This window comes from Eulemur rufifrons, chromosome 7 (genome assembly GCF_041146395.1).
Source record: "Eulemur rufifrons isolate Redbay chromosome 7, OSU_ERuf_1, whole genome shotgun sequence".
Taxonomy (NCBI): Eukaryota; Metazoa; Chordata; class Mammalia; order Primates; family Lemuridae; genus Eulemur; species Eulemur rufifrons.
In genome coordinates, this window is record NC_090989.1 from 256,213,322 (window position 1) to 256,239,542 (window position 26,221).

At 37.1% G+C, this 26,221-nt stretch overlaps 1 protein-coding gene and 1 pseudogene across 21 annotated transcripts in view; one reads left to right on the forward strand and one right to left on the reverse strand.

Moving 5' to 3' along the window:
• Positions 1 to 26,221, forward strand: part of TGFBR1 (transforming growth factor beta receptor 1) — a 48,306-nt gene that overhangs the window by 16,972 nt on the left and 5,113 nt on the right. For 8 of the 21 annotated variants that reach the window (XM_069476629.1, XM_069476631.1, XM_069476632.1 and 5 more), the window contains 7 exons: positions 7,591 to 7,836; positions 10,631 to 10,861; positions 16,215 to 16,445; positions 19,713 to 19,880; positions 21,868 to 22,024; positions 23,729 to 23,853; positions 24,898 to 25,028. In XM_069476629.1, coding sequence (XP_069332730.1) covers positions 7,701 to 7,836; positions 10,631 to 10,861; positions 16,215 to 16,445; positions 19,713 to 19,880; positions 21,868 to 22,024; positions 23,729 to 23,853; positions 24,898 to 25,028 — 1,179 coding nt within the window. In that variant the 5' untranslated portion in view covers positions 7,591 to 7,700. Of the gene's footprint in view, positions 1 to 7,590; positions 7,837 to 10,618; positions 10,862 to 16,214; positions 16,446 to 19,712; positions 19,881 to 21,867; positions 22,025 to 23,728; positions 23,854 to 24,897; positions 25,029 to 26,221 lie in introns of all 21 variants that reach the window. The other 13 variants (XM_069476624.1, XM_069476625.1, XM_069476623.1 and 10 more) reach the window with 10 other exon arrangements.
• LOC138388435 (small ribosomal subunit protein eS7-like) lies at positions 12,752 to 13,335 on the reverse strand (annotated as a pseudogene).

The following is a 26,221-nucleotide window of genomic DNA, read 5'->3' on the forward strand; positions in this document are numbered from 1 at the left end:
CAATAAAGTCAGAGTGGTGAAAAGATTCAAATTCGGTCTTTGGTGAGAAACTCTTCTTTTTTAACTGCTGAGCTGTCTCAGCAAGAAGAAACCTAAGAGTCCTTCCAGGGTCCTTTTTATCACTGTACCAGTAAGAGTATTAAGGGGATAATGCTGTATTTTGGTTTTGGCTTTGCACCGAAAGGTAAGCCAAGCAGAGTGTTTCCTGGAGGCAGTTAAAATATGAGTTTCAAGCACAGGTGAAAGGCCATGAGGTTTGGAGATGTAGATCTGAGATGTAGCAAAGGGCTGAGTGCAAAGTAAGGGAAGTGTAGTGTCATGTGAACAAATAAGGAAAGAGTGGCACTGTGTGTCTCATATCCTGAAACATTTAGAAAAGAACGTTGAATTCAACCAGAAGGACATTACTAGTGAATTTCAAACAGAGGTTTCAGTGGAGTTCTGGACTGGGGGAAGATAGGTGACGGAAGGATGGAGGGGGCCAAGAAGGGTTGAAAAAGTAAAGAGTATTGAAGTGTATCATTAAAAGAGGGATAGGTTGTGTGGATGCTGTCACTCTAGGTATGGGAAGACAAGGTTTCTGGTGCTAATTTTTATTTCTCCAAGAAGAGTAATAGAAATGTCTGTTCAATATACTATACATAGGCTGTTTACCACTCCATTTCTCTAGCTAGACATGAGCTTGTGAATCAACACTTAATAGCTCTGGCGTTAGGTAGAAGTAATAGTGCTTCCGTGTGTGACCTCGAGACACACTGGAATGAGGCAACCATGGAAATCCTTTATAGTTGGAACCAGGAGTTGACTATAAAGAATCTCAATTTGGGATTTATCACCCTGGTACAGTGAAAATAATAATCCCAAGAGTCCTTCTGCCTCTTTACTGTTGTCACTTCCTTTGACTTGCTACATGTTTAGTTTCTGATGGTCCTTCACATCATAGCAACATCTGCAAGCTTTGACAATTCTGATTTATTCCATAGTATTTGGAAGTGTCACTGCTAGTTTTGTATTTCCTGGCATGGGACTGACAATTTTCTGTGAACACAGTAACTTTTCCTTGTAGTGCTGAATCATATTGAAATCTTTGTTCAGACAATGTAATAAGGATCAAACTTAAATGTTAGTTGCAGGGGAGCTACCAAGGCAGATAATTAAAGTGATGATGAAATGAATACAGGTTGAGCATCCCTAATCCGCAATTTGTAATGCTCCAAAATTCAAAACTTTTGAACACTGACATGATGCCACAAGTGGGAAATTCCACATATAAGCACCTAACACAAACTTTGTTTCATTCCTAGAGTTATTGAATGTTGTATAAAATTATCTTCAGGCCATGTATTTAAGGTATATATGAAATGTAAATGAATTTCATATTTAGACTTGGGTCCTATTCCTAAGGTATCTCATTATGTATGTGAAAATATTCCAGAACCTGAAAAAATCTGAAATCCAAAACACTGGTCCCAAGCATTTCATAAGGTACACTCAACTCATAATATTTTTTATGCACAGCAAAGTTTGTACATGCATAGATTCCAACAACTCATTCTGTCTTACCTTTCTGTCTAGAGACTGGAGTTTTCTTTTGGCTTTGATTATAAGGTGTATCCAGATTTCAGAAGTGTTAAAGTGTGGGGAAATGTGTGTCTCAAAATTAAGAAAACTATGCCTAATGGTAGTTTGGGGCATGGAAGCAAAGCTAGAGTAGTAGAAAGCTACTAAATAGAGAGTTTGGTTCTTATCTTTGTTATCAAGCAGAAAAGTCAAACTCTAGGGGTCTAAACACAAAGCTGTATTATTGGTCCACCCGGGAGTCTTTAAAGTTTAGGGTTTCTGAGCATAGGGTTACTAGTACAGAAAATGGTTGCGTATATTTCATTTGTGTTCATGATGATAATATAGTGGGGATTCACATCCATCTGTAAGGTAGAATATTATTATAAATCATTCTGGTTCTCTTAAGTTTTGGTTTCTTCATTAATAAAATGACAGAACTGAATTACAACTAGATGATCTTCATGTGGTTCTGTCAATCTAGTATTCTACAGTGGAATTTTAGGCACTATGGGAAGAGGTTTTCCTTTGGTGGCCTACAAATAAAAACGTGTTTGAAATAATGGCATTTATCATATGTGATAATTCTGTGTTTATATAATAATTTATATCAGTTTCCAAATGTGTTAATGTAGAGTATTTCATTTGATCATCTCAGTGAAATGATGGAACAGGTCAGGAAGGTATTATGTTCATTTTGCTGAAGAAATGAAACCATTGTGGTTAGCATCTTGAAAAATTATTTAAGTTTGATGATCTTACTTGAAATGCTAGCCACTAAGGATGAAATCCTGCCATTGAGGGGCTGGGGGCGGGGGGTGGGGGGTGGTGGAAACCCAGTCAGGATAGCTTTCTCACCTTTATCCAGCTAGCAGATTGTACATATTCCCCAGGTTCTGACTTGAATGCCCTGTGAAACTTTTCTTGATATCTCTTTTACCTCAGCAGAATTGAAGCACTTTGATCATTCTTCTGGGGACTCTGGATTTTAATTATGTGTTTAATGCCTTACTTTTCTACTCTAGTGAACTACTTAAGAGCAAATACCTTATCCTATCCATCCCTACACCTCATAGCCCACATAGTACCTGGCATGTAGGGATGCTCAGCGAGTAACCGTAGAATCGAATGAAAGAGTCAAGTTGATGGGCTGGTGGTGTGGAGTGGAGAGTGGAACTTGGGCTTTGGGGTGGTAGGAAGGAGACATCATTGTATCTGCCTTTTTTAGGATTTTGCCCTGTACATGCATTTAAAAATTAATACAAAAACCCGGCCAGGTGCAGTGGCTCACGCCTATAATCCTAGCAATCTGGGAGGCCGAGGCGGGTGGATCACTCGAGGTTAGGAGTTCGAGACCAGTCTGAGCAAAAGCGAGACCCCGCCTCTACTAAAAAAAAAAAAAAAATAGAAATTATCTGGCCAACTAAAATATATATATAGAAAAAAAAAATTAGCCGGGCATGGTGGCACATGCCTGTAGTCCCAGCTACTCGGGAGGCTGAGGCAGGAGGATCGCTTGAGCCCAGGAGTTTGAGGTTGCTGTAAGCTAGGTTGATGCCACGGCACTCACTCTAGCCCGGGCAACAGAGTGAGACTCTATCTCAAAAAAAAAAAAAAAAAAAAAAATTAATACAAAAACCTAGTTTAATAAAAGGGGGGAGGGCAGCCAAGGGCCAGAAACATTTATTAAGAAAATAAATGTGAATTTTTAAAAAATGACAATTAAAACCCATGTGTTCATGGGAATTTTTAAATTCCTGTTTTAGTATTTCCATAAACTATTTTGTGATATCACATAATAGCAACCTTGTATTCAAAATACTGATTTAGAGTGTTGAAATAGAATTTCAAAATTCCTTCTAGAGAAAAATCCTTGCCTGGTTAAGATTTGTGTTATATGATATTATATTTGTCTAGTGACCTGTTTTTCTTATTGAAAGACTCATTGAAAGAGTAAAGACAAGCTCTTTAGCGCTGATTTTTTTCAAATTTACCATACTGAAATAACCCCATTGAAAGAAGTACAGAATGTATTTTTCATGTCACTTAAATTGTATAGACATGAAACTAGATATAAAACCCTTATGTTTTTTAATCATTTACCACTATAAACCAAATCTGTAAATTAAATACAAGACAACTTCAAAAAAGCAAAATTTTAATTAATACAGTTATACAGTGTGACAGATGATGTTTAGGTTTTACAGTAGAAAAAATAGCTTTAGGTCTGATTCCATTTTAAATCTGTTTCTGTATTTTAACTTCAGTGATAATGAAAGCTGTGAGTGCCTATTCTCATCAGTAATGTTGTGTAAGATGGTATAAATGACTTGAAGGCTTTCTCGGTAAGTTCAGGATAATGAGACTTCATATGTAACCAAAACACTTACCAGCAAGCATTCCTCAAATATTAAGTTTTAAGGAGATGTCAGTTATTTCGTTCACTGAAAGATAAGGTTAACATTATTGAAATCTTCATTAAATGTTTTTGTAAACCAGTTATTACTGGAAATGAAAATGGAAAAACATCACTGCATACTTAGAATCACATTTACTGCTAATGAACTTCTGCAAATTGTACTACAAAGATAGGACCCATATATAACACTTGGGTGTAATATTAATACAGTGCATATATGGTATTGGCTGTTTGGCTTTGGGCTTTTGAATGTGCCATGCCTATATTGGTGTATGCTCTGATGATTCAAGTTCTTTATATTTTTTACTCTTTCTATTACAATTGCTGTGAAACTTTTGCTCTGTGTATATGTAGTGTTCTATGAAGACATTTGGCCTGAAGGAGATCTTCACACAGCTGAAGAAGCAGTGAAAGCCTAGTTAATAGTGTTTGTTTAGACTGTGGGTACTCAGGATCCTGAATGTTTATCCTTGTTTTTAGATTATCTTTGAAATGAAAATATTTTTTAGAAATTTGTAGACAACTCCTTGATTCCCCTTCCTTTCCTGATATATTTGTGATCTCTTGTTTGGGAAACAATGTTTTAGCAAATATTTTTCTGGTTGCAATCTGGGGCAGGGGTGGGGGTGGTGGGGTGGGTCCAGGATTCAAAGATGTGGAAAACAAAACAAATGTGGCTCTTAAGGCCATGAAAGACACTTTAACAACAAACTGTAAATAGATTGATTTGTGCTGTTCTAAAGGTATGCAAAGAGGGCTATGGTACATACTGAAAGGAGCTCCCAGTTGTCAGAAGGGTAGGGGAGAGGTTTAGAAGCACATCTGGGGAAAGATCTTGTTTGAATGGGGTCTTAAAAGATAAGGCAGATAAGAGGATGGGTTTAAACTAGGCAGAGAGATAGTATGTGTAAAGACCAAGGCTATAGAAGACGTGGTTATTATAGTGGTGAGAATTATGTGGACTTGGATAGCATTTGTAATGTGAAAGGTAAATTGTAACCCAAAAGTAAAAGTCTTAATTATTAGACCAAATGTTTAATCGCTGTCTCCTGTACACCAGGGGAGCCATGGTCGTCTTAGAATTGGGAGAGTATTCATGGCAATATTTTTTATATATAGCAGTTACCACATTGTATTATAATGTTCTTCTTCACTAGTCATTGGAGCTCTTCAAGGATCGTGACCATCAGTTATTAATCTTTGTATACTAAGCTTTTGGTAGAATAACTGATAAAAGTAATGCTTAGAAAATATGGGTTGAATAATCATGAGTAAAGAGGATTTAGGAGAGATTGATGGCAATCTCTTGTGGAGGTGGTTTTAATCTTTTGTGATTCACAGACCCCTTTGTTAGTCCTGTTGAAAGCTATAGATCTTCTCCTTGAAAATGCAAATATATACAGCATTTGGCCTGTGGTTTTATGGGATTCATGTACCCCTGATGCCAGTCCCTGAATTCTTGATTCAGAATCCCTCCTTAGGAAATTATACCCAGAGAACCTATCACCAGAGAAATTATACCCAGAGAAATTATCACCATCAAACATCATCATGAATAACAACTGTCTCTTTTAACAGTCTTTAAATAGATTATGATGTGTCTCTTCCTTGTACTTTTCTTGAGTTCCCTTCTCCTTAGGAAGAGTTAAGTCAGACAGTTAGCTGAACTGTCTTGAAGAAAACATGTTTATAGTGATTAAGGTAAAACTTTGCTGTAGAAATAACAGACAAGTGTGGTAATTAAACCAGCAACCAAAAAGCAACTGCTTGAGGAGAATGTGACCTTCCTGAGTTTGAGTTTAGCAAGTGATTTGGGGGTCTCCAAGACCACCCTCAGGCTTGATGATTTGCTAGAAGGAGTGAGAGGACTCAGAAAAGCTGATATAGTTATGGTTATGGTTTATTACAGCAAAAAGATACAGATTAAAATCAGCAAAAGGAAAAGGCACCTAGAGAAAGTCCAGGAGAAACCAGGTACAAATTTCCAGGTATCCTGTCCCAGTGGCGTAGCATAGATGGCTTTAATTCTTTCAACATAATATGTTCGCATAATGGGTGAAGTCTGGTCAACCAGGGAAACTCACTTGGGCCTTGGTGTCCAGGGTTTTTATTGGGGTCAGTTACATAGTTTTGCAGCATCTGCATGACTGGCTTCAGCTACTCAGACTCTACCCCTTCACAGCAATAATAGGTGTTCACTATAAAACATTTTTAGCATAAATTGTCTGATCAAACTGGTACCATGTGACCCAAGGCCTCAGGCATACAGAAACATTCTTAACAGGGAGAATGTTCTAGAGGCACAGAGCTCATCTCCCGGGAACCAGACAAGGCCATTTCTGAAAATAAGACTTTCTTGGGAATGTGCAGGGTTTGAGCAACCCAGGGTTGCCCTTTCCTATACAGCAGATTAGCTGTTCAAGGAGTTAGCTTTCTTCTGGCCTGCTTGTCTGCCTAGCCACTCCTTTTCTAGAAACCATGGACCTCCCTGGTCTCATCCTAGATGGCCATTCCACATACCTAGACTCTTACTTTTCCCTTGCCAACAAGTAATTGGAAAGTTTGATAGGACTTAAGGACATGTCTGTGCTTTGCAACTTCATGAGACCCATGGTGAAATATAAGTACCCAGTCTATCATTCATTCAACAAGTAGTTTTTGAAAGCTGCTCTGTATCAGACTTACTGCTAGATAGCAGATTTACAGAAATGATTAATACAAGTCTCTGGCCTTAAGGAGCTTACAGTTTCATAGACCAGAGAAAAATAAAAGTAGCAATTCTGGTAACCAGTATGTGCTTTGGGGATCGCTTAACCTCACTGGAGAGCACGGTTGAGTGTGTGTGTATCTGTGTGTATGGGAAGGTGTTGGTGATAATTGCAAGGCTTCCTTCCCTAAAGAGGTTACTCCTAGAGTTGAGCTATAAAGATCAAGTAGATACAAGTGGATATGGAGCTAGTGTTTTCTCCAGTCATTTCTGTAGCTAGATTGCCTATGTGGTTGGAGCATATATGTGCTGATAATGGTGTAGTCTGGTTGGTTTCACTGAGAGAGTACCCCAATTCTAGCTGGAAGACATGCGTCTTAGGGTTTGCACCAAGGGGAATAGAGAATGTCTGGCTCACTACGAATCTATTTCTATTACTCCATTACCGTAAATCACTGAAATGTCATTCCCAGCTTAACAGTAATGGCTGGTAGTGTTTTCATACTTTGTTCCCCAATGGCGGAGTATGTGGACGTATAGTTTTGGGGTGATAAAAACAAGTATAACCATTAAAAATTTATGTGCACTTTGTTTGAAACGAGAGGGCAAATACTTGCCTTACTACAATGAAATTGTATGTAACAAAAATTTTTCTATACTTGGAAGCAAAAAATTTTTAGGAAAAAACCTGGGTCCAAATTTTTACCACATTTCCATAGGCTTCTTCATGTATGTGGCTGGCAACAGAATTTGGAATTTCTAAGGGAAACAGTTATTTTTTGAACAGTGCATAGAAATTGTGTGATAATAGGATCGAGAGTGTATTGTTAGAGTGAATGTTGGATATTTTCAAACTATTAACCTTGAGATTTTTTTCTAATAGAATCTTTTTCTCTTTTTCCAGCATTACAGTGTTTCTGCCACCTCTGTACAAAAGACAATTTTACTTGTGTGACAGATGGGCTCTGCTTTGTCTCTGTCACAGAGACCACAGACAAAGTTATACACAATAGCATGTGTATAGCTGAAATTGACCTAATTCCTCGAGACAGGCCATTTGTATGTGCACCTTCTTCAAAAACGGGGTCTGTTACTACAACATATTGCTGCAATCAGGACCATTGCAATAAAATAGAACTCCCAACTACTGGTAAGTTATTGTATAAGTTTTCTTTTTGTTTCTTTTTTTCTCTATACTACAAGTAAAGTTCTTAAAACCCTGACTATGATCTTAGAACTGGGAGGGATCATAGGTATCATCTAGCCTAACTTCTTCAGTTTAGAGGCAAGAAGTAACTTGTCCATAGTTATAGAGCTATAAGAATAGCCAAGATCCTGCCTCCAGGATATGTGTTGTTTGAGAAGGTGGTTCCAGGATAGAATTTCTCTGAGGTCTTTTATGCCTAAAAGGGTGCCTCATAAAAGCAAATTCTGACAAAGCCTACAGCAGCACTGTGTCCTCAGAGTCCCCACTTTGTCCTCAGAGTGAATTTCTTCTTCCTTATGTAAATGCTCCTACCTTTTAAAGCAGTCAACAGCCTTTTAATGGGCAAGGATTTAGAGTAGCACTAAACAGTGCAGATGTTTTCATTTTGTAATTTCACCTTGTTTATGATCTTTGTGTATAAATTAATTATACATGATTTCTAGATTTTTGGTCCTTCACCCATAGTTTACATTTTAAAATGTTCTGGCAGAGCCAGTCATTTGAAAGCTTTGTGAACTCTTTAATTTTAAGGTTCTGGTTTAAGATGGAACACACATCTTAAGTGTGAGCACATGTATTCAACTCTTTTACCACTTTCCTCAAATACCAAATTCCTACTGTAATAGGAGTAATCAAAGGAATAGAAAAATGAGGGAAACCTGTATTAGTGCTAGTGGAATTAATGGAAGAATGCCTCCCGCACGCTAACACTTGTGAAGAACTTCTGCAATTTAGAGTACAGATGACACCAGACTAGCGAAGAATTGACTAACCATACAAGAAAGAAGTAAGCGAAAGGACTTCTCAAGAAATCCCACCAATACTTAAGATGAGGGATTGAGGATGAGGTTAGGCTATAGGGGCAACTCTCAATTCTCTCTTAGGAAGCACTTGGGTTCAGTGCTCAGAGGAGCAGACCACAGTGCTCACTTTCCCACTCAGAGTTGGTCCAGACCTCATGCTAACTAAGTAAGAAGGACCACCATAGCCCAGGGGAAAAGGGCCAGTTCTATGAGTTACAGAAGGTAGGCAGCCCTCCACCGTTCAGCATGGTAGTCAAGCTCCTCATGGTAAGCTTCTCTCAGACTATAAATTCTTGTGACTTTTATGAAGGCATCTGCAGTTCTAATATGGCAAAGAAAATGACAATTCCCATGTCCATTTTTGAGTTCGAAATATCTGAATAGACATATACAAAACCTTGTGAAGAAGTTACCTCATTTCTAATGCTAAACATACATAAACTTATTTCCAGCTCCAGGATAAGCAAACAGGAAAAAATTAACAAATGAAAAGACTCAGGGGTTCAAAAGAAGTACTCTGAACTGGGTAAGTTAGAGTCAGTGTCTTGTGAAATAGGTTTACCACATGTTCAGGAGGAACTTTCAGACAGTCCAACATCTATTTTCAGTTCATTATGAAATGCTTTCAGATGAAAAGCTCAATTGATGAATGTTTTTTAAAAATACAATATTGATAGTGAACAGCAGACTGGATGCTGGAATTTTATAGTCAAGTTTGAGACAAGCTTAAGGCAACACAAGCTTAAGAAATTGTGTTATAATTGTGTTCAGAGAAAAAGACAATTGGTGAGCAAGTTAAGAGCTGTATAGGACAGATCTAGATGACCTAATACGTTTATTATCAGAATTCCAGAAAAAGGCACAATAGCAGAAAAAGAAGAATATCGGGCAAAACTAATGAAAAAATATTAACCCAAATGCATATAATAAAAAGTATCAATTTTAAGAACAAAAAAATTATATAAGCATTTGGCAGACATAAATGCTGGTTACCTATAAAAAGCAAAAAAGTTCAGATTTTCTGCTTTAAGTATCAGGGGGCAATGGATTATTTATAACATATGGTGTCACTCACAATAAGCCAAGATTTTTCATATACAAAGGCAATAGCCATCTTTCGGTAATTAAGTCCTCAGTGTACAAGGATCCATATGGACTCTTCCTGAAAGAAATTACTGGAATTGGATTCTGTATAAGAAATCAATTCAAATGGACATCTCAAGAATGGGAAAGATATGATATGAAAGAATGTTGCTAAACAGTGAACCAGTAAGGCACAGGATGAATGTCAAAATAATTGTACTTAATGTGGTTCTAAAACAACACAAAATGTTAATTATTAAGAGATTATAAGTAAATAAATGATCTGGAATTAAAAGTCTAGGTGGTTAAAAAAGGAATAGAAAGTATATATCTGCAAACTCTATTATTAAAACAAAGGATATATTTTGCCTTAAAAAAGTTGGTGGCGATATATGTATTTATATACTTTTTCCTGCTATCAGCATGTGCTGGCCTTGGAACAAGAAGACAAGCCAAAAGTACTTTTTTAAAAAAAAAAAAAAAAAAGACTTTTCAGAAGATGTTAATGTGAGTGGTGCCAGATTATTGGTTCATTTGATAGTGACCTGAGGTGATAAATGGAGAGGGTGTTGGTGGTAGCTGGCCTTGTGATTTAGATGATGGCTGGAGAACCCGGGAAGAATAAGTGGGTGCTGACAGAGCTGGTGATCTTAAAAAGAGGGCCAGTGGGAGGAGACTGAATGATTTACTTATTCTGGATTTGAGTCCCTATGAGCTGTTGTAGTGAGGCTCTTAGACTAAGTGGTGGCAGTGGCCAACTGCAGAAATTGTGGAGGATTAGGAACCCGTGGGTGCCACCTACTATGTTTTTGTTGTTGCTGATGTTTATTTCACTTGAGGCCCTTTTTCAGTAAAGCCATCACCTGGCCTTGGTCCTGTCGAACTGGCAGCTGTCATTGCTGGACCAGTCTGCTTCGTCTGCATCTCACTCATGTTGATGGTCTATATCTGCCATAACCGCACTGTCATTCACCATCGAGTGCCAAATGAAGAGGATCCTTCATTAGATCGCCCTTTTATTTCAGAGGGTACTACGTTAAAAGACTTAATTTATGATATGACAACATCGGGTTCTGGATCAGGTAATGTAATTCTTTCTCTTTTTTCTTAAGAAGTCTTAAAAATTAACTGTGGTATTTATTAGTTTGGTAAGCCAATTGACTTAGTTTGTTAAAATTTGAGATAGTGTAAACAATATTCCAGGTTTGAGCATAATAAAGGTCTTTAAGCATGGTCTGTATTTGACTGTGGATAGTTTAGTATAGACAGATTGGAACTTACTTTTACTTTTTAAACAAGTCAGTAAGTCAACCCCATAGTTGTATAAATTTCAAAGCATTCTCACCTATATAATCTAATTTGCTTCTCATGACTATTTAAGGTAGAAAGGATAAGGACAATTATTCTCATATAGATGAGGCTGAAGTTCAAAGATGTTCAGTCTGCAACTACCCATTCTATTCAGGATTACTTAGCAGCTTTATTTTTATATTTGAAAGCAGGCATGAGACAAATGTGTTTGGAATTGTGAAGGTTATTTGCTTTTTTGACATTATATGAAATTGCTGTCTTTAGTGTAGGCCCGTTTTCTTTTCTTGTTTTATTACACTAATGAATTCTTAGTCATTTTCTCACTTCAGAAAAAAAATCTAACCACCCTGTTATTTAATGTTTTGTGGGAGTCCATGGCCCCTGTGATGTTTGCTTTTCTCAGTTCTGTTTGTTGGGTTTTATGGGAGCAGAAATAGACTGGCTAATTGCCAGAATCATCCCAAGGTGGATTTTGGCATAGCAGTGCTTCACGTTTAAACCGCAGGGGAATTTTACATTTTCTTGCATGTGGTTTGTAAGGATACTGAGAAAGGAACACCCTATCTCCTACATTTTTGGAATTTGACACTTGGCTAGGAGTCAATAGATCTAGATTCCAGTGTAACCTTTGTCATTGATTGGCTATATGACCTTGGTTAAGCCATGTTTCCTCTTTGGGCTTCTGTTTCCTCATCAGAAGTGTGAAACAGATACTATTGATAATAATACTTAAAGTGGTTTCTTAGGACTTTTAAATGAGATGTACTATCCTTTGAAAAGTATTAATATAAATCATCTTCAAATAAGGGCTAAATTCATGGATAAAGTGAAGATTTGAAAACAATGAAAATTTCACTAATTTTATTATATAATCAAGTGATATTAAAGGAACACTAAAGCAGAAGTTATGACTGGGCAAGAATGTAACGCTGAAGCAAAAAATCATATGTGATATTAAAGAAAACTCATAGAATGACAAATGTCTATTTTAAGGAAATGAATATATATTGCTATGTATGCATATCTGTTCATTCATTTAGTATGAGAAACTGATTCCATTACCTGAAGTCTTCTGTAGACTTTGGCCATATGTAGTCAATAACTGAGCTCTGTTCTTGACTACTACGGCACGTACAGGCTTGCACTGGAGCCTAGGTTTTTTAAGGCAACTTTAGGGACCCCTGAGATAGTTGTGGGAAGAAGGCAATGAGAGGTTGGACTTAGCTGGAGCAGCCTTAGTACTGAAGATGTGATAGTCTTTGGGCAGAAGTTGTGGAGAGAGATTACTTTAGGGCTTTCCTGGTGTTTCCCATTGATTCCGAGTTCAGACGATTCACAAAGATTTAGCTCATTCCAGAAATTAGCCTGGTCCAAAACTATAATAAGCAAGGACCAAAGTTAACAGAAAATCAGGGTGGCTACAGATCATTTTGAATTAATCCCTTAGACCTGTTCTCTTGTCACCAAACTTAACAGCCAACAGCAAGGGAAATCAAAAGCAGCTCATGCCACTTGATATATTGGAACAAGCCCATCTAAACGATTAAGAGAAATTGCTGTGTGGATGGCAGTTGATTTCATTTCTTTTTCTTTTCTTTTACTTTTCCTTTTTTCCTTCCTCCCTTCCTCCCATCCAATATACTTTATTTAGTTGTTTTTGCTTACAACTGAAACTCTGGGAATTCAAAATTAACATCCTTGCCTGTGAGCTGCTTATAGACACCAGAAAAGGTTTCAGCCTTGTGTTCTACATTATTCTACTGTGCTTTGTCCAAATGAACGTTCGTGAGCCGGCTGCCACCCAGTTTCATGCAGATTCTCTTGCCCACAGTTTCGCTTGGGAAGACCCAAGTCCTCAAGGATGACAGTGTGTATGCCTGTCAGAGTGTAGCTCCTGGGACACTTTTGCTTATTTTTTGTATGGCCTTTTCAAGTTGGCTTAGGTAGAATTCTCCTTTGAGTGATAAAGACAACATGCTTCCCACTGAACTTTTTCTCCAATTCATGTACTAGCCAGACTTAGATTTTCAGGAAAGACTTTGGTTGAAGAATGGGAACAAAGATTATGATAGCTTTCCTACCACCACCAATTTAGTTTCCTTGCCTGTTGTTAATTCAACTCCATGAGCTGAGCCTTGAGGTCTGAGTTCATCTCCAGCTCCAGAAGAGCCTAGGAAATGCTGGATTTGAACTCGTCTGGCTTCTCAACATTGGGTTTCATGATCTTGGCACTTGAACTGAACATGGCATTCTTGCTGAGTGCTGGCTTAGGAAGAGGATTTCTGAATAAGAATATATTTGTTTATTTTTTAAATGTAGATGTGAAATAATGGAATTATTCTTTTTCCCTTTTTATATACATTTCTAGATCCATCGGGGACTACAGCTCTCTGTTTTCTGAAAGCTTTTCTCCCTCTTATGCCTTACCCTGCAAAAACTTGTCTATATTGCTTGCTAGCTCTGTGGTTTTGGGCAGTTAGCCGATGTCTCATCCTTGAATTATTTCATCTTTAAAATGAAAGTGATGAACCCTGCCCTGTGGATTGTTGTGATTAGATTGTTGTAAAGTTCACATGAGACAAGTGTTTGCATGAAAGCACTCAGTAAATTGTAAAGTTACGTCCAAAGACAAGTGTTAATGTTATTGAACACATATTTGGAGGAAAAATCTGATATACAGTATTAATTTGCTGCATTGTACAAAAAAGCTTAGTTTAAGGCCTCCTTTCCCTATCATAGTTCATTGTGTACTGAATTCTCTCTGAACTTATGCAGGCAGAAGCCATTTTCTGTTGAATGATAGCAGAAAATGCCATCTGTTTCCCTTCTATTCACTAAAAAAGCCTTAATGCCACCTTATGCATGGGACTTCTGCCTATGAATACATAAAATGTCTATCTATAATACCCTTTTTAGTTCTTTGATTTAATGAGGAAAAGGTAAAACTAAGCATTTCATGTTTTGAATCCACACGTTTATTACTCAACACCACGACCATAGTTAAGGAGTGCTCTATCTCTACCTCTCAAAGACTGTACTTTTAACAGGGAAGACAATGAAGAGCTGAGTTCTGGCAGCTCCAACCCAAGTGTGTGAGTGTGTGCATGTGCATATGTGCCAGTTTTTGAAAGAGTGAGTCTCAGATTAGGCCAATGTTCATTATGTCTTGTGCATGCTTATGATTTCTTGTAATATATGCGTGTTGTTCAGGTCTTATTTCCATTGTTCACTGTATGTGAAGCTGCTGGGACCCTGTTTCCCTGTTGGAGTTTTTTCTCAAGCAGTTCTAAAGGTACAGAAGAGTAAAGCACAGAATTCAGAGATCTATTAAAATAAATTAGGCCTACTTAATTTTGTCTTTAGAAGAAAATTACTTTTAAAAAATTTTCAACTATTCATGTGAGGTATGGTAACCCAATGTAGATAGTATGACAAGTCTAGATTTGGTTTTTAATTTTAGTTCTGTGTCTAGAATCTAGTGGAGAAGGGGAAGACAGAAATGTCCCTTGTCTTGTTAGCCTTTCTTGACCATACCATTTACAGGAGTCCTGAACCTGTTAGACATTTTCAGACTTCCTGTTTGTGATGCCTTTTTCTTCTTTATTACCTGACTTTGTAACTTCCAAATTAGTCTCCTGAAATTAACTCTTAAGTATACTTTTCAGTACATGGTATGGCCCTGTACAAGGCTTTAAGAAAAAGTTAGTATATACAATAAACAACATAGTTAGGAAGTGATTATTCATAGTACAGAAGAGCACCTTGATTTAAATAAAGATTTGGAACAGATCTATTTTTAACTAGCAGTCTCCTTATAAACAAAAACAGTTGTTTATAATTAGATTGCTAACTGCAGGAGGTAGGGGGGTAGAGCTAGGGGAAGAAAGGACCCATTTGAGAATAAAGATGAAAAAGAAAAAGCTTCTGATCACTTTAAAGACTTAACATTTGGATATATGAGCATTTCAAATCAAGGAACCAAAGAGAGCAGATAATTTCATTTACTGTCATTGGGTTAATTTGATCTAGCAAGCAGCTTGGAATGTAGATTATAAATTACACAGATTTATATGTACATAGATAGTATAAATAAAATACTAGTGTAGAACATGATGTACAATGGCATTTTATTTGTTAGTGTCAGGATAATTTAAAATGATAGTTCCTTAGCAGATGGGGGATATGATATTAAGTGATTGTCTCAAATTTAGTGTCACTTTAATGTAGGTAGTTATTAATAGTAAATCCTTTTAAATGAAATAAGTATGGCAATATTTTAAAATATGTATTTTGAAGTAAGGCAAGTCAGTTAGTGGGGAAAAAAAAAAAACCACAAGTGCCCCATTTCCAAGGTAAGTTACTTGGCATTGTTCTTTAAGACACTAGTATCGCCTATATTAACCATTTCCTAACAAGTAAATTTTGTGCTTTGAAATAGTTTCTGTGATGATTTCTACTGATTTATTGAAAGTTAGGCCAGAATTTATTTCTGTTTCTTGTGTCCACATCATTTTCTCTGCCCATCAGTAAGATCATTACCAGATTCATCTTTCTAAAATAAGATTTTTAAAATTATCTCCCCCCTGTCCCCATTCATGGTCCCTTTTTTCAGAAATCTTTAGTGGTTCCTCTTTTACCTAAAGCTCTCATTGGTGGTTATTTTGAGCTTGATATTCAGCACTCTTCATCTTCTGGTGATAGCTTACCTTCCCTGTCACTGCTTTGCCACATATATCCTCTCTGAATATCAAGACTTGTTCCCTAAACATGTAGCCTTCATTTCCATCTTCAGCCTTTGCTTGCATATTCCCCCTGCCTAACCACCTTACTTCCTTCTCTTCTTTGGCCCTATCCCTTCTGTAAAGAATAGTCAAAATTCAACTTAATTTACAAAGCCACTTTTACCCTCTAGACAGGAGTTTCTGGATTCTCTTAATGTATTTATTATCTTATTTTCCTTTTTTCATTAATTATTTTATTGCGAATGTAGTCTGTATCTCCCCAGTGAGATTGTAAGATATCATAGGGAATAATACCTTTCTGGATCACTCTCTAGTGCCTATTATGGTGTTGAAACACATAATATTGTTGATTGTGTTGAATATGATTTATTTTTATCTTTAGGTTTACCATTGCTTGTTCAGAGAACAATTGCGAGAACTATTGTGTTACAAGAAAGCATTGGCAAAGGTCGATTTGGAGAAGTTTGGCGAGGAAAGTGGCGGGGAGAAGAAGTTGCTGTTAAGATATTCTCCTCCAGAGAAGAGCGCTCATGGTTCCGTGAGGCAGAGATTTATCAAACTGTCATGTTACGTCATGAAAACATCCTGGGATTTATAGCAGCAGACAATAAGGGTTGGTAACATTTGCTTGTAATACAAGATCTATTTAAGCCTTTTCAAAGATGTAGCTACTAAACATCAGCAAATTCAAAGAGAAAAAGATGTTTGTCATATAAAATTAGACCCATTAAGTCAAATACAGTATTTTAGAAACTTTTAAAAACAGAAACTTCTTTAAGATTTTCTTGATTCTTGGCAACATGTTCCTGAGTCTCTAATTGATTTATAAAATGTAAACATTATCTTTTCTAGCTTGGCCAGACCTGTAGTCATCTTTTTCCTCCTTTCCCCTTCCATTTTCTTCAGCAGTATTTATTTCTTCAAAATATTAACAGTGTTAATCTCAGTTGGTGATTATGGGTGATTTTTATGATTTTCTTTTTGTTTCTCTGTATTTTCAAAGTTATGTACAACAAGCATGTATTGCTTCTTTATTTTTTAACTTTTATTTATAGAAAATTTACAACATGCAGGAAAGTAGAGAATTAGTATAATATTCCTCCATCACCTGGCTTCAATAATTATCAGCTCACTGCCAATTATAATTGATCTCTGATCCCACCTACTCTGCCTCAACTCCATTATTTGAAGCCAGTCCCAGATAACATATCTTTTTATCCGTAAACAATTTTAATTCGTATCTTTAAATGATGAGGAAACTTTTATGAAACAATCATACTACCATTGCCTATTTTTAAAATGTCGTCAGATAACCAGTCAGGTTCAAATTTTTGCAATTGTCTCCTATTTTTTTAAAACAATTCTTTATTCAAATTAGGATTTCAAGTCCACACACTGTATTTCGTTGATATTTCTCTTACATCCCTTAAAATCTTTAGATTCCCCCCTCTATCTTTTTTTCCTTGTAGTTTATTTGTTGAAGAGACTGGATTGTTTGTCTTTGTAGGGCTTATCACATTCTCGATTTTGCTGATTGAATTCCCATGGTGTCTCTTATCTAGCTCCTCTGTATTTTCTCAAAACTGTTAGATTTAGAGGCTGAATCTGATTGAGGTTTTATTGGTTTTCCCCAGAATACATATTAGGGATATTGTATACTTCCTATTGCATCACATCATGGGGTCTATAATGTTTATGACAAGAGCAGTGATGGCTGTAGGCAGTGGTTATTAGTGGCTACTAACAATTCAGTATTACTTAATTTAAAAACAAAACAAACAAAAGCAGTAATCAGCCTAACCAAAGCCTTAGTTCTCATTTTATCTGCCTTTGACACCATTTAGCTCCTCCCCCAACTCTTAAAATAACCTTTATTATCTTGTATGACCCTAGACTTTCTTTGTTTCTTCTTATTTCTTAATAGTTGTCTTTTTTTTTTCAAAGTCTTACTCTTCTTACTGATTCATTTGAAGGCTTTAATTCTACAAATAGTAATTGCTCCGTTAAAGAACTTAACTACATTCATGGTTCCAAACTCTACTATAGTGAGGCTTTGAAATCTGCATTTTGAAGCTTAAACCTCACCCAGGGTCTGTTTGTACCATGTTCCACATTGCAAATACACAGTCACAAAATGCTGGTGTTGCTGTGCCCTGAACTTTCTCCAACCAAGCTGATGCTGTCATCTGGTGGTCACCACAGGAACTAGCTGACCCTACTGGTTTTTTCCTGCCTACTATGGACTTTGTTCTGAACCTAGCCCTCCACCCCAATTCCCTTTTTCTTTATCTTCATCTTCCTGATTTAGTGAATTCCACCTCAGACAGCCTTTTATATGCACAGCCCTTCATATAACCTTCCTTGTCAGTAACCTCAGAAGATCTCCCTTTCTTCCATCTTCCTGTCTTCCGCTGTAGTTCTTGTATTTGTGAACCTCTCAAAATTCAGCCATGGTTAAAAGGCCTGCAAATTAGCTATATAAGGGAAAAGAAAAAGTGCAAATTTGGACAGAATCAGTTTATAAAGTTTATGAAGAACAAGTTAACAAAGAACTGGTATGAATCTCTAAGGCCTTTTCAAAGTACCCAGAAGTCCTTTCCAGAATCTTCTGAAAAGTTCTGATCTCCTTTCTTAATCACTTCTAATGAGTTGCTTTTCTTCAAGCAACAGCCTTCAAAATATAGAATTGTTTTATGTCAATTTGGGGTTTTTATCTTTTGTTTCACAACTAATAAGGAAGGAAACAGAACATTTTAGGTTGTTATGTACTAACTGCTTAAATCTAGCATTCTGGTTTTTAAATCTTCTTAACAGTCTTGCAAAGTAAGGTACTATTCTTGTTATATAAAAGAAGAAACAGAGATTCATTGGTTAAGAAACTTGCCTGAAGTTGCGTAATCAATAATGCGGGCCCTGGATTCCATTCCAGGTCAGAATGACTCCAAGTGTGCATCTCTCACTGAATTGTGCTATCTCCTAATGATGCAGTGTCTTTTTTTTTTTTTTCCATGATTTAATTAAATATGTGGGTTTTCCAGCTACTTCTGGGTTAAACAGGCTTTTGTGGATGAGTCTAGCCTATGAGCCTAGCCAGTATCTTTACCATTATTCCTGTGAGAAAACACATTTTGAACTCATGTATCAGCTTACAAAGGAACTTTTGGAACCCATGTTCCTTGTCATTTGGGTTCAAAATAACTGTGTAAAACTGGTTTCTGTCTGAGCTTGTCCTGCTTTTTCTAGTAATGTTTCAGTTTCTATCTCAGCTTCCCCATGTGTCAGAGGTACCACTATTTTTGTTTTTCTAAGCTGGCAACCTTGGAATTACAGTCACCTTGTCTTGCATCTTTGTAAACCATGTGTACAGTCTGTCACTAAAGCTTGTCATTTCTCATTAAAACTCACTTTCAGTTTTGTCCCATACTAATCCATTCCTTCTGTGGCCATGCTGGGAGCCTTCTCATCTCCCTCTATCCCTCCCTGTTGCCTTTCTTTTTTCCTTCTCTTTTTCCAGAAACAGCCACTGAACACCTAACCTGACCCAGGCATTGTTCTAGGCACTCAGTAGTCTCAGCTCTGCTCCTATCTGTGTAGACTTAAGAAAGTTACCATCTTTGAGCTAGAATTTCTTGTCTTTTAAATGGGATTCATTATCCTTGCCTTATCTTAAGAACGGGGGCCTACTCTGAAGATGTAAAGGATATGTATATGAAAGTGTAAGACAGATTGAATATACAAGAAAATGCGAAGGAGATGCATACAGACTAAAGGTGGCATCATACTGCAGTTGTGTGATTCAGGATTGAGAGTAATAACCTTTGAATAAATAAATCATAATTGTTCTGCAACCCAATTGAAATACTGTTATGCTATTTTACAGACAATGGTACTTGGACTCAGCTCTGGTTGGTATCAGATTATCATGAGCATGGATCCCTTTTTGATTACTTGAACAGATACACAGTTACTGTGGAAGGAATGATAAAACTCGCTCTATCCACAGCGAGTGGTCTTGCCCATCTTCACATGGAGATTGTTGGTACTCAAGGTAACTAAGCAGTTCTATTATTTAAGCTTTAAATTCCTATGAATAATGTCTATTAAGAAAATAGAATTTAGCCTAACAGGAGATTTTAAAACTAATGTTTTAGATGAGAACATTTTATCTTTCTATTAAATCTCAGATAGAGTTAGGAACCTGGGAATTTATTTAGATTCCCTAGTCATTGTAATAACACTGGGATATTTTTGTCGGTTCTTAAAAGTAGCATTCAGTCTTGCTTATGATGTTTAAGGATCTCAGTTTCAGCATTCAAGTCTTCAAGTGAATGCATTTTTATATGTAGTATCAAATGAAATGTGAAACTGCTTTGTAAACATTGCTATGCTGTATAAATGTTATGTGGCCACTAATAATGATATTTGACCCTGAGATAAGGAAACTGCATGAAATGGTTTTACAGTTGAAAAATTCAGTGCTGTTTTAGTTATGAAATGTTTTTGCTGTGGTATCCGTGACTTGTAGTCTGTCAGACACCAATGTACCTATCCGCTCTGGCCGTTGTCCCCTTGCTGCCCGGTGGCTCTGCCACTCCTGCTTTACTGCACATGTGCTCCTTCACATCTTAGCCAGCTCCATCTTTGTAGTTATTGTTATTATTAGTTATAACAGCTCTGTTGAGTTATAATTCACATATCATACAGTTCACCTGTTCAAAATGTACAATTTAGTGGTTTTTAGAATATTCACAGAGTTGTGCAATCAACACCACAGTTAATATTAGAACATTTTCATCATTCCAAAGAGAAACCCTGTAGTTACGAGTGCTGACTCCCCTTTCCCCATAAACTTCTTATTCCTAGGTAACGACTAATCTGCTTTCTGGCTATAGATTTGCTTATTCTGGACATTTTATATAAATGCGTCATACAATATGTGGTCTTTGTGACTGGCTTCTTTCACTCAGCATGTTTTCAAGGTTCATCCATGTTGTAACATGTATCAGTATTTCTTTTTATGGCTGAGTAATATTTCATTGTATGGATATACCATATTTTGTGTATCCATTCATAAGTTGATGGACATTTGGGTTGTTTCCACTTTTGGCTATTAGGATTAATGCTGTAATAAACATTGGTGTAGACATGTGTTTTCAGTTATCTTAGGTATATACCTAAGAGTTGAATTATGGGATCGTATGGTAATGCCTTTTAATGGTTTGAAGAATTGCTAGGCTATTTTGACAAAGTGCCTGAGCCCTTACATTCATATCAGCAGTGTATGAAGGTTCCAAGTTTTCCGCATTTTAATTATTATTTTTAATAGCACTTCTTCTAGATAATATACTTAATTCTGAGTACATTCCAGTTGACGGGAAAGGGAAATGATGATCTACATGCTTGGTTCCTGGGCATGAATATCAATCTGTGACTAAGATTCTTGTAAAGAATTTATAAGGGGCAAACAAACTGATAACTTTTTTCACCTCTAATCTTTTTCTTTAAAGAAATGTTATTTTAGGCCGGGCGCGGTGGCTCACGCCTGTAATCCTAGCTCTCTGGGAGGCCGAGGTGGGCGGATCGTTTGAGCTCAGGAGTTCGAGACCAGCCTGAGCAAGAGCGAGACCCCATCTCTACTAAAAATAGAAAGAAATTATATGGACAGCTAAAAATATATATAGAAAAAATTAGCCGGGCATGGTGGTGCATGCCTGTAGTCCCAGCTACTCGGGAGGCTGAGACAGGAGGATCGCTTGAGCCCAGGAGTTTGAGGTTGCTGTGAGCTAGGCTGACGCCACGGCACTCACTCTAGCCTGGGCAACAGAGTGAGACTCTGTCTCAAAAAAAAAAAAAAAAAAAAAGAAATGTTATTTTAGCAACTTTTCGCCAGTGATTCACTTGAGTTTTTTTTAGTAATGTCCTAGGTATTGTGGGTGATGTGGGCTGAAATGCTTTGGTACTGGGACGGGAAGGAGAGGCTTTTGAACCTGAAGGTGAGGGTTGTAAGCAATCATGTCTTATTTTCGATTCTTTAGGAAAACCAGCTATTGCCCATAGAGATTTAAAGTCAAAGAATATCTTGGTGAAGAAGAATGGAACTTGCTGTATTGCAGACTTAGGACTGGCAGTAAGACACGATTCAGCCACAGATACTATTGATATTGCCCCAAACCACAGAGTGGGAACAAAAAGGTATACTTGTGAATAAATAGTGTTTAATATCTTTTGAAATCAATTTCTTTTCCTTCTCCTTCTCATATGTATATACGTATCTTTTCTGAAACTCGACTCAAACTTGTTCTTTGTTAGCTTGCCTGCAGGTAGAAGATCTCCTGGGCTTGCCTGCTCTGAAGCCAGGGTTACCTGACTTAAAAACATGCCTGCTGATGAAAGGTGGCCCTTCCAGAAAATACTATTTTTTAGTTATCTTAATTATAATAACAATGATAACTAACATTTATAGGGTACCTACTATGTGCCAATCATCTTAATAGCTTTTCTCTTTTTTTTTTTTTACATACATTACCTCATTTGATGCCCTTCTTAAATATTGTGCTATAGCTTGCCCAGCTATTTGCACATGTCCAGCTTCTGAAAATATGCCTTTCTCTCTTCCATAGGACTTTTGCATGTTCTGTATCCTGCAGCATACTTTCCTCTACTGTTCCCCTAACTCATACTTACCTTTCCTTTCCCATAGGAAGCCTTTTTTGATCCTCAGGTCTCTTAGGTGTCCCTGCCAAGCGCTGTCATAGAACACTGAACTTGTCCCTTTGACCCACTTACCATTAGGTTGTAACTGTCCATTTATTTTTCCGTATAATCCATTGGATTACCACCTTCTTGAGAGCAGACTTGTATTCCCAGCACCCATCACAGTGCCTACTACACAGTAGATTCTCAATAAATATTTATTGAGTTCACGAGTCTTCAAAGGAACCTAATTAGGTAGGAGTTGTTACCCTGAATTCACAGATGAGGAACCACCTCGTGGAGGTTAAGTAATATGGCTAACTTAATATGGATGGTAAGCTGAAGAGCTGAGATTTGAACTGATACTATCACATCATGTTTTCACAATATTTCTTCAAAACTACTGCCTTGGCCTTAGAGAGAGCCAGCAGCGTTACTCTGTCTAAATTGCATTTATGATTTTGGGTTTTCTGGATTCAGTGGGGACTCTCGGAATTCTTGATTAGCTAAGGGGTGGTTGCTGCAGGTCTTTGTGGGTCCTGAACTGTAACCTTAGAGTTTTTAAAGCTTTACAACCCTATAATGTGACATCAGCGTGAGGACTGGCATTCTTTTGTATCTTTTATTTTCTTTCCTGGAATATGTTCCTGCCCTTCCTTTCATCCTGTTTCAGTGAGAAGATGTCTAGATTAAAATAGATAGTCCCTGCATAGTACGTGACAAAGCAGATGGTGTCCATCATCAGGACATTCGTAACAGTTATATATGTGTCTTTCATTAGAAACTAAGACCATAAAGCAGATAGCATGAAACTGCTGTTTCAGCATTTAGTGGGATTTAGTTGACATCATTAATGTGCAAAACAGTGTGGATATTTAATATTTTTCTTGAGTCTAATATGATCTCAGTTATATAATACTGTATGTACATGTTTATGTATAGAGAAATGTCTGCAAGGATGTTGATCAAAATGTTTATACTGTGTGGCAGTAAGGGGCTGATTTTTAAAGTGCTTTATGTACTTTGGGAAACTTTTTATAAGAAGTATGAATCATTTTTAAAAATGGCAGAACCATGCCAAAGGAGGGGAAGTCTTAAAGTGAATAATTTTTTTTAATTCTCAGGAGTAAAAGAAAATTTATGAAACATTTCAAAAATTTTGTGTCTGCCATTCAGTAAAATAAAATGTTGACTTTTTTTTAGGTACATGGCCCCTGAAGTTCTAGATGATTCCATAAATATGAAACATTTTGAATCCTTCAAACGAGCTGACATCTATGCAATGGGCTTAGTATTCTGGGAAATTGCTCGACGATGTTCCATTGGTGGTAAATTGCTCCCCTCTCCCCCAACAGTTTGTTATGAGCAGAAGTTGTTCAAGACTTGCCTTCCTTTTTATTGAATGAAATTATATCCAGTCAACAGTGTGAAACAAGTGGTCACTAAGAGTGCCAGAGAAAACAAAGGAGATGAAACCCATGAGGAGGGGCATGGCATGGTGTGCAGACGCAGAGCCCTAGCCCCGGGTATTCACTTCCTAGTCCCATTTGAATCTCGGGAATCATCAGAACCCAACCCCTGTTAGCTTGGAATATAGTTATTTAGAACAACAGCTGCTTGAGAGGCCACCTAGGAAGCTGTTTCTAACGTGTATCTGGGTCAAACTTATTTTTTTTTCCTTGAGATTGTGGTCATTTTTTCCAACTTGATATTTGGAGATTACATACACAGAATACAATTAACATTACATTACTTATTAGAGTAAATTTGTTTTAACTTTTAGGTTTTTAGATTGAGTTCTTTTTAATGTTTAGTCAAGTAACAGTCTCTTATCTCTTAGGCTGGGGGCCCAGGCTTGGCAGAGACCTAGAGCCTCAGGATTTTGAGGCAGTGAGGGACAGGGTGTGTCTCTGTATAGTAGCAAGTAGGGTGTGTTATTTGACAGGTGCAAGCAGAGAAAGGGACTTGCACCTCAGACTTGCCTTGTAGGATTTGTGTCTCACTGATAGAGTATATATCCCTATACAAGTGAGAGGCTGTATACCCACAGAATAAAATCTCATTTGCTGCATAGAAGGTTTCTAGGGGAACATGTGAATCTAGTCGTCACAGCTCATAGTTAACATAGTCATAGTCATTTAAAATAGCCTTTACTAATCTCATGGCAATGCTTCATTTCAAGGTGCGGGCCCAGTACCAACTCAGGGAGGTGGGTTGTTGATGCAGATGTGGATGAGATAGAGAAAGCTGTAAGCCCTGTTCCACCTATCAAATTCAGTAATGGCACATAACTCTCAGGTGATCCTTCTAATGGTTTGGCATTAGCTGAATAAATTGTTCAAAACAGAATTGTTTTCTTTTTACCAATATAGGAATTCATGAAGATTACCAGCTGCCTTATTATGATCTTGTACCTTCTGATCCATCAGTTGAAGAAATGAGAAAAGTTGTTTGTGAACAGAAGTTAAGGCCAAATATTCCAAACAGATGGCAGAGTTGTGAAGTGAGTGTTTCTTTTTGGTATTAGGCGATTTTCTAAACTGCTTCTGCTTCCTAAGTTGAAATTTGCACTTTTCTTTGAGAAAAACGGACAAGAATTCTCTTTTCTTTCTTTCTCATAGCAGGTAAACCAATGAGTAAAAACAGTAATTTGGTTTTCATGTTCAATTTTAAGCACATTGAAATGCCCATAGAGCATTTGCAATGGCCATTAATGTATCAGAACATCATTTAGATCTGCCAGATGAACGGAACAAAATGAACTAAGGCACATGCTTTAAAAAAAAAAAGAGAGAGAGATGGGATCTTGCTCTGTCACCTAAGCTCACTGGAGCCTCAAAACTCCTGGGCACAAGTGATCCTCCTGCCTCAGCCTCCCGAGTAGCTAGGACTGTAGGCACAGGCTGCTTTTTAAATGAATGCTTCCCTTCAGCCAGGGCAGCCCAGCATAGTGGGATGAGTAATGGACAAGAGTCAGCAGACCTGTATTCTAGACCAGCCTGGCTACCATTTTAGAGTCTGAGTTTGAACAAATCACTTCAGTTCTTGAGACCCAATATCCCTTCGTAAAATGAAGAACTTGGATAAGATGATTACAAAGATGCTTCAAATGATTTTGCAGTTTATTTATATGATTACCCAGAGGACCATTAACCAGGAATTTGGGGAAAATGCTTTCCAGTAATATCTGAGCTTCTTAACCTCAGCTCTCACCAAAAGTTTTAGAAATGTTTTCTTAATTGTAAATTTGAGGAATTTATAAGATGAATTTTATCTATCTCTCCTTAATTTCTAGTTGTTACTATTATAATATTGGTGAAGCGGACCATATTCCTCCAAATTGGAAGTTTTGTAGCTTAAAATGACTATAAAAAGCCAGTTGCTTCAGTGGTTGATTTTACGTCTTAAAATAATGTGGGTCTGTGCTAACGCTACAAGGGGAAAAAGAGAAATTTCTTTAAAAAAAAAAAAAACAACAAAAAACGGGGGACTCAGCAGAACCTCTGATACTGAGAGAGCTTGCTGCCTCCAACAAAATCAAGTATCCAGGCCCAGATGAAATATATCTTAGCATGTTCAAAGAATTTGTATGTGACATAGTTTAACCAACGAGAGTAGAGCTAGATTTTATCTTTTTAAAATTCGATGTGCATACTTCACAGTACAAACTTAAATTTGCAATGTGAGTCAGCTTCC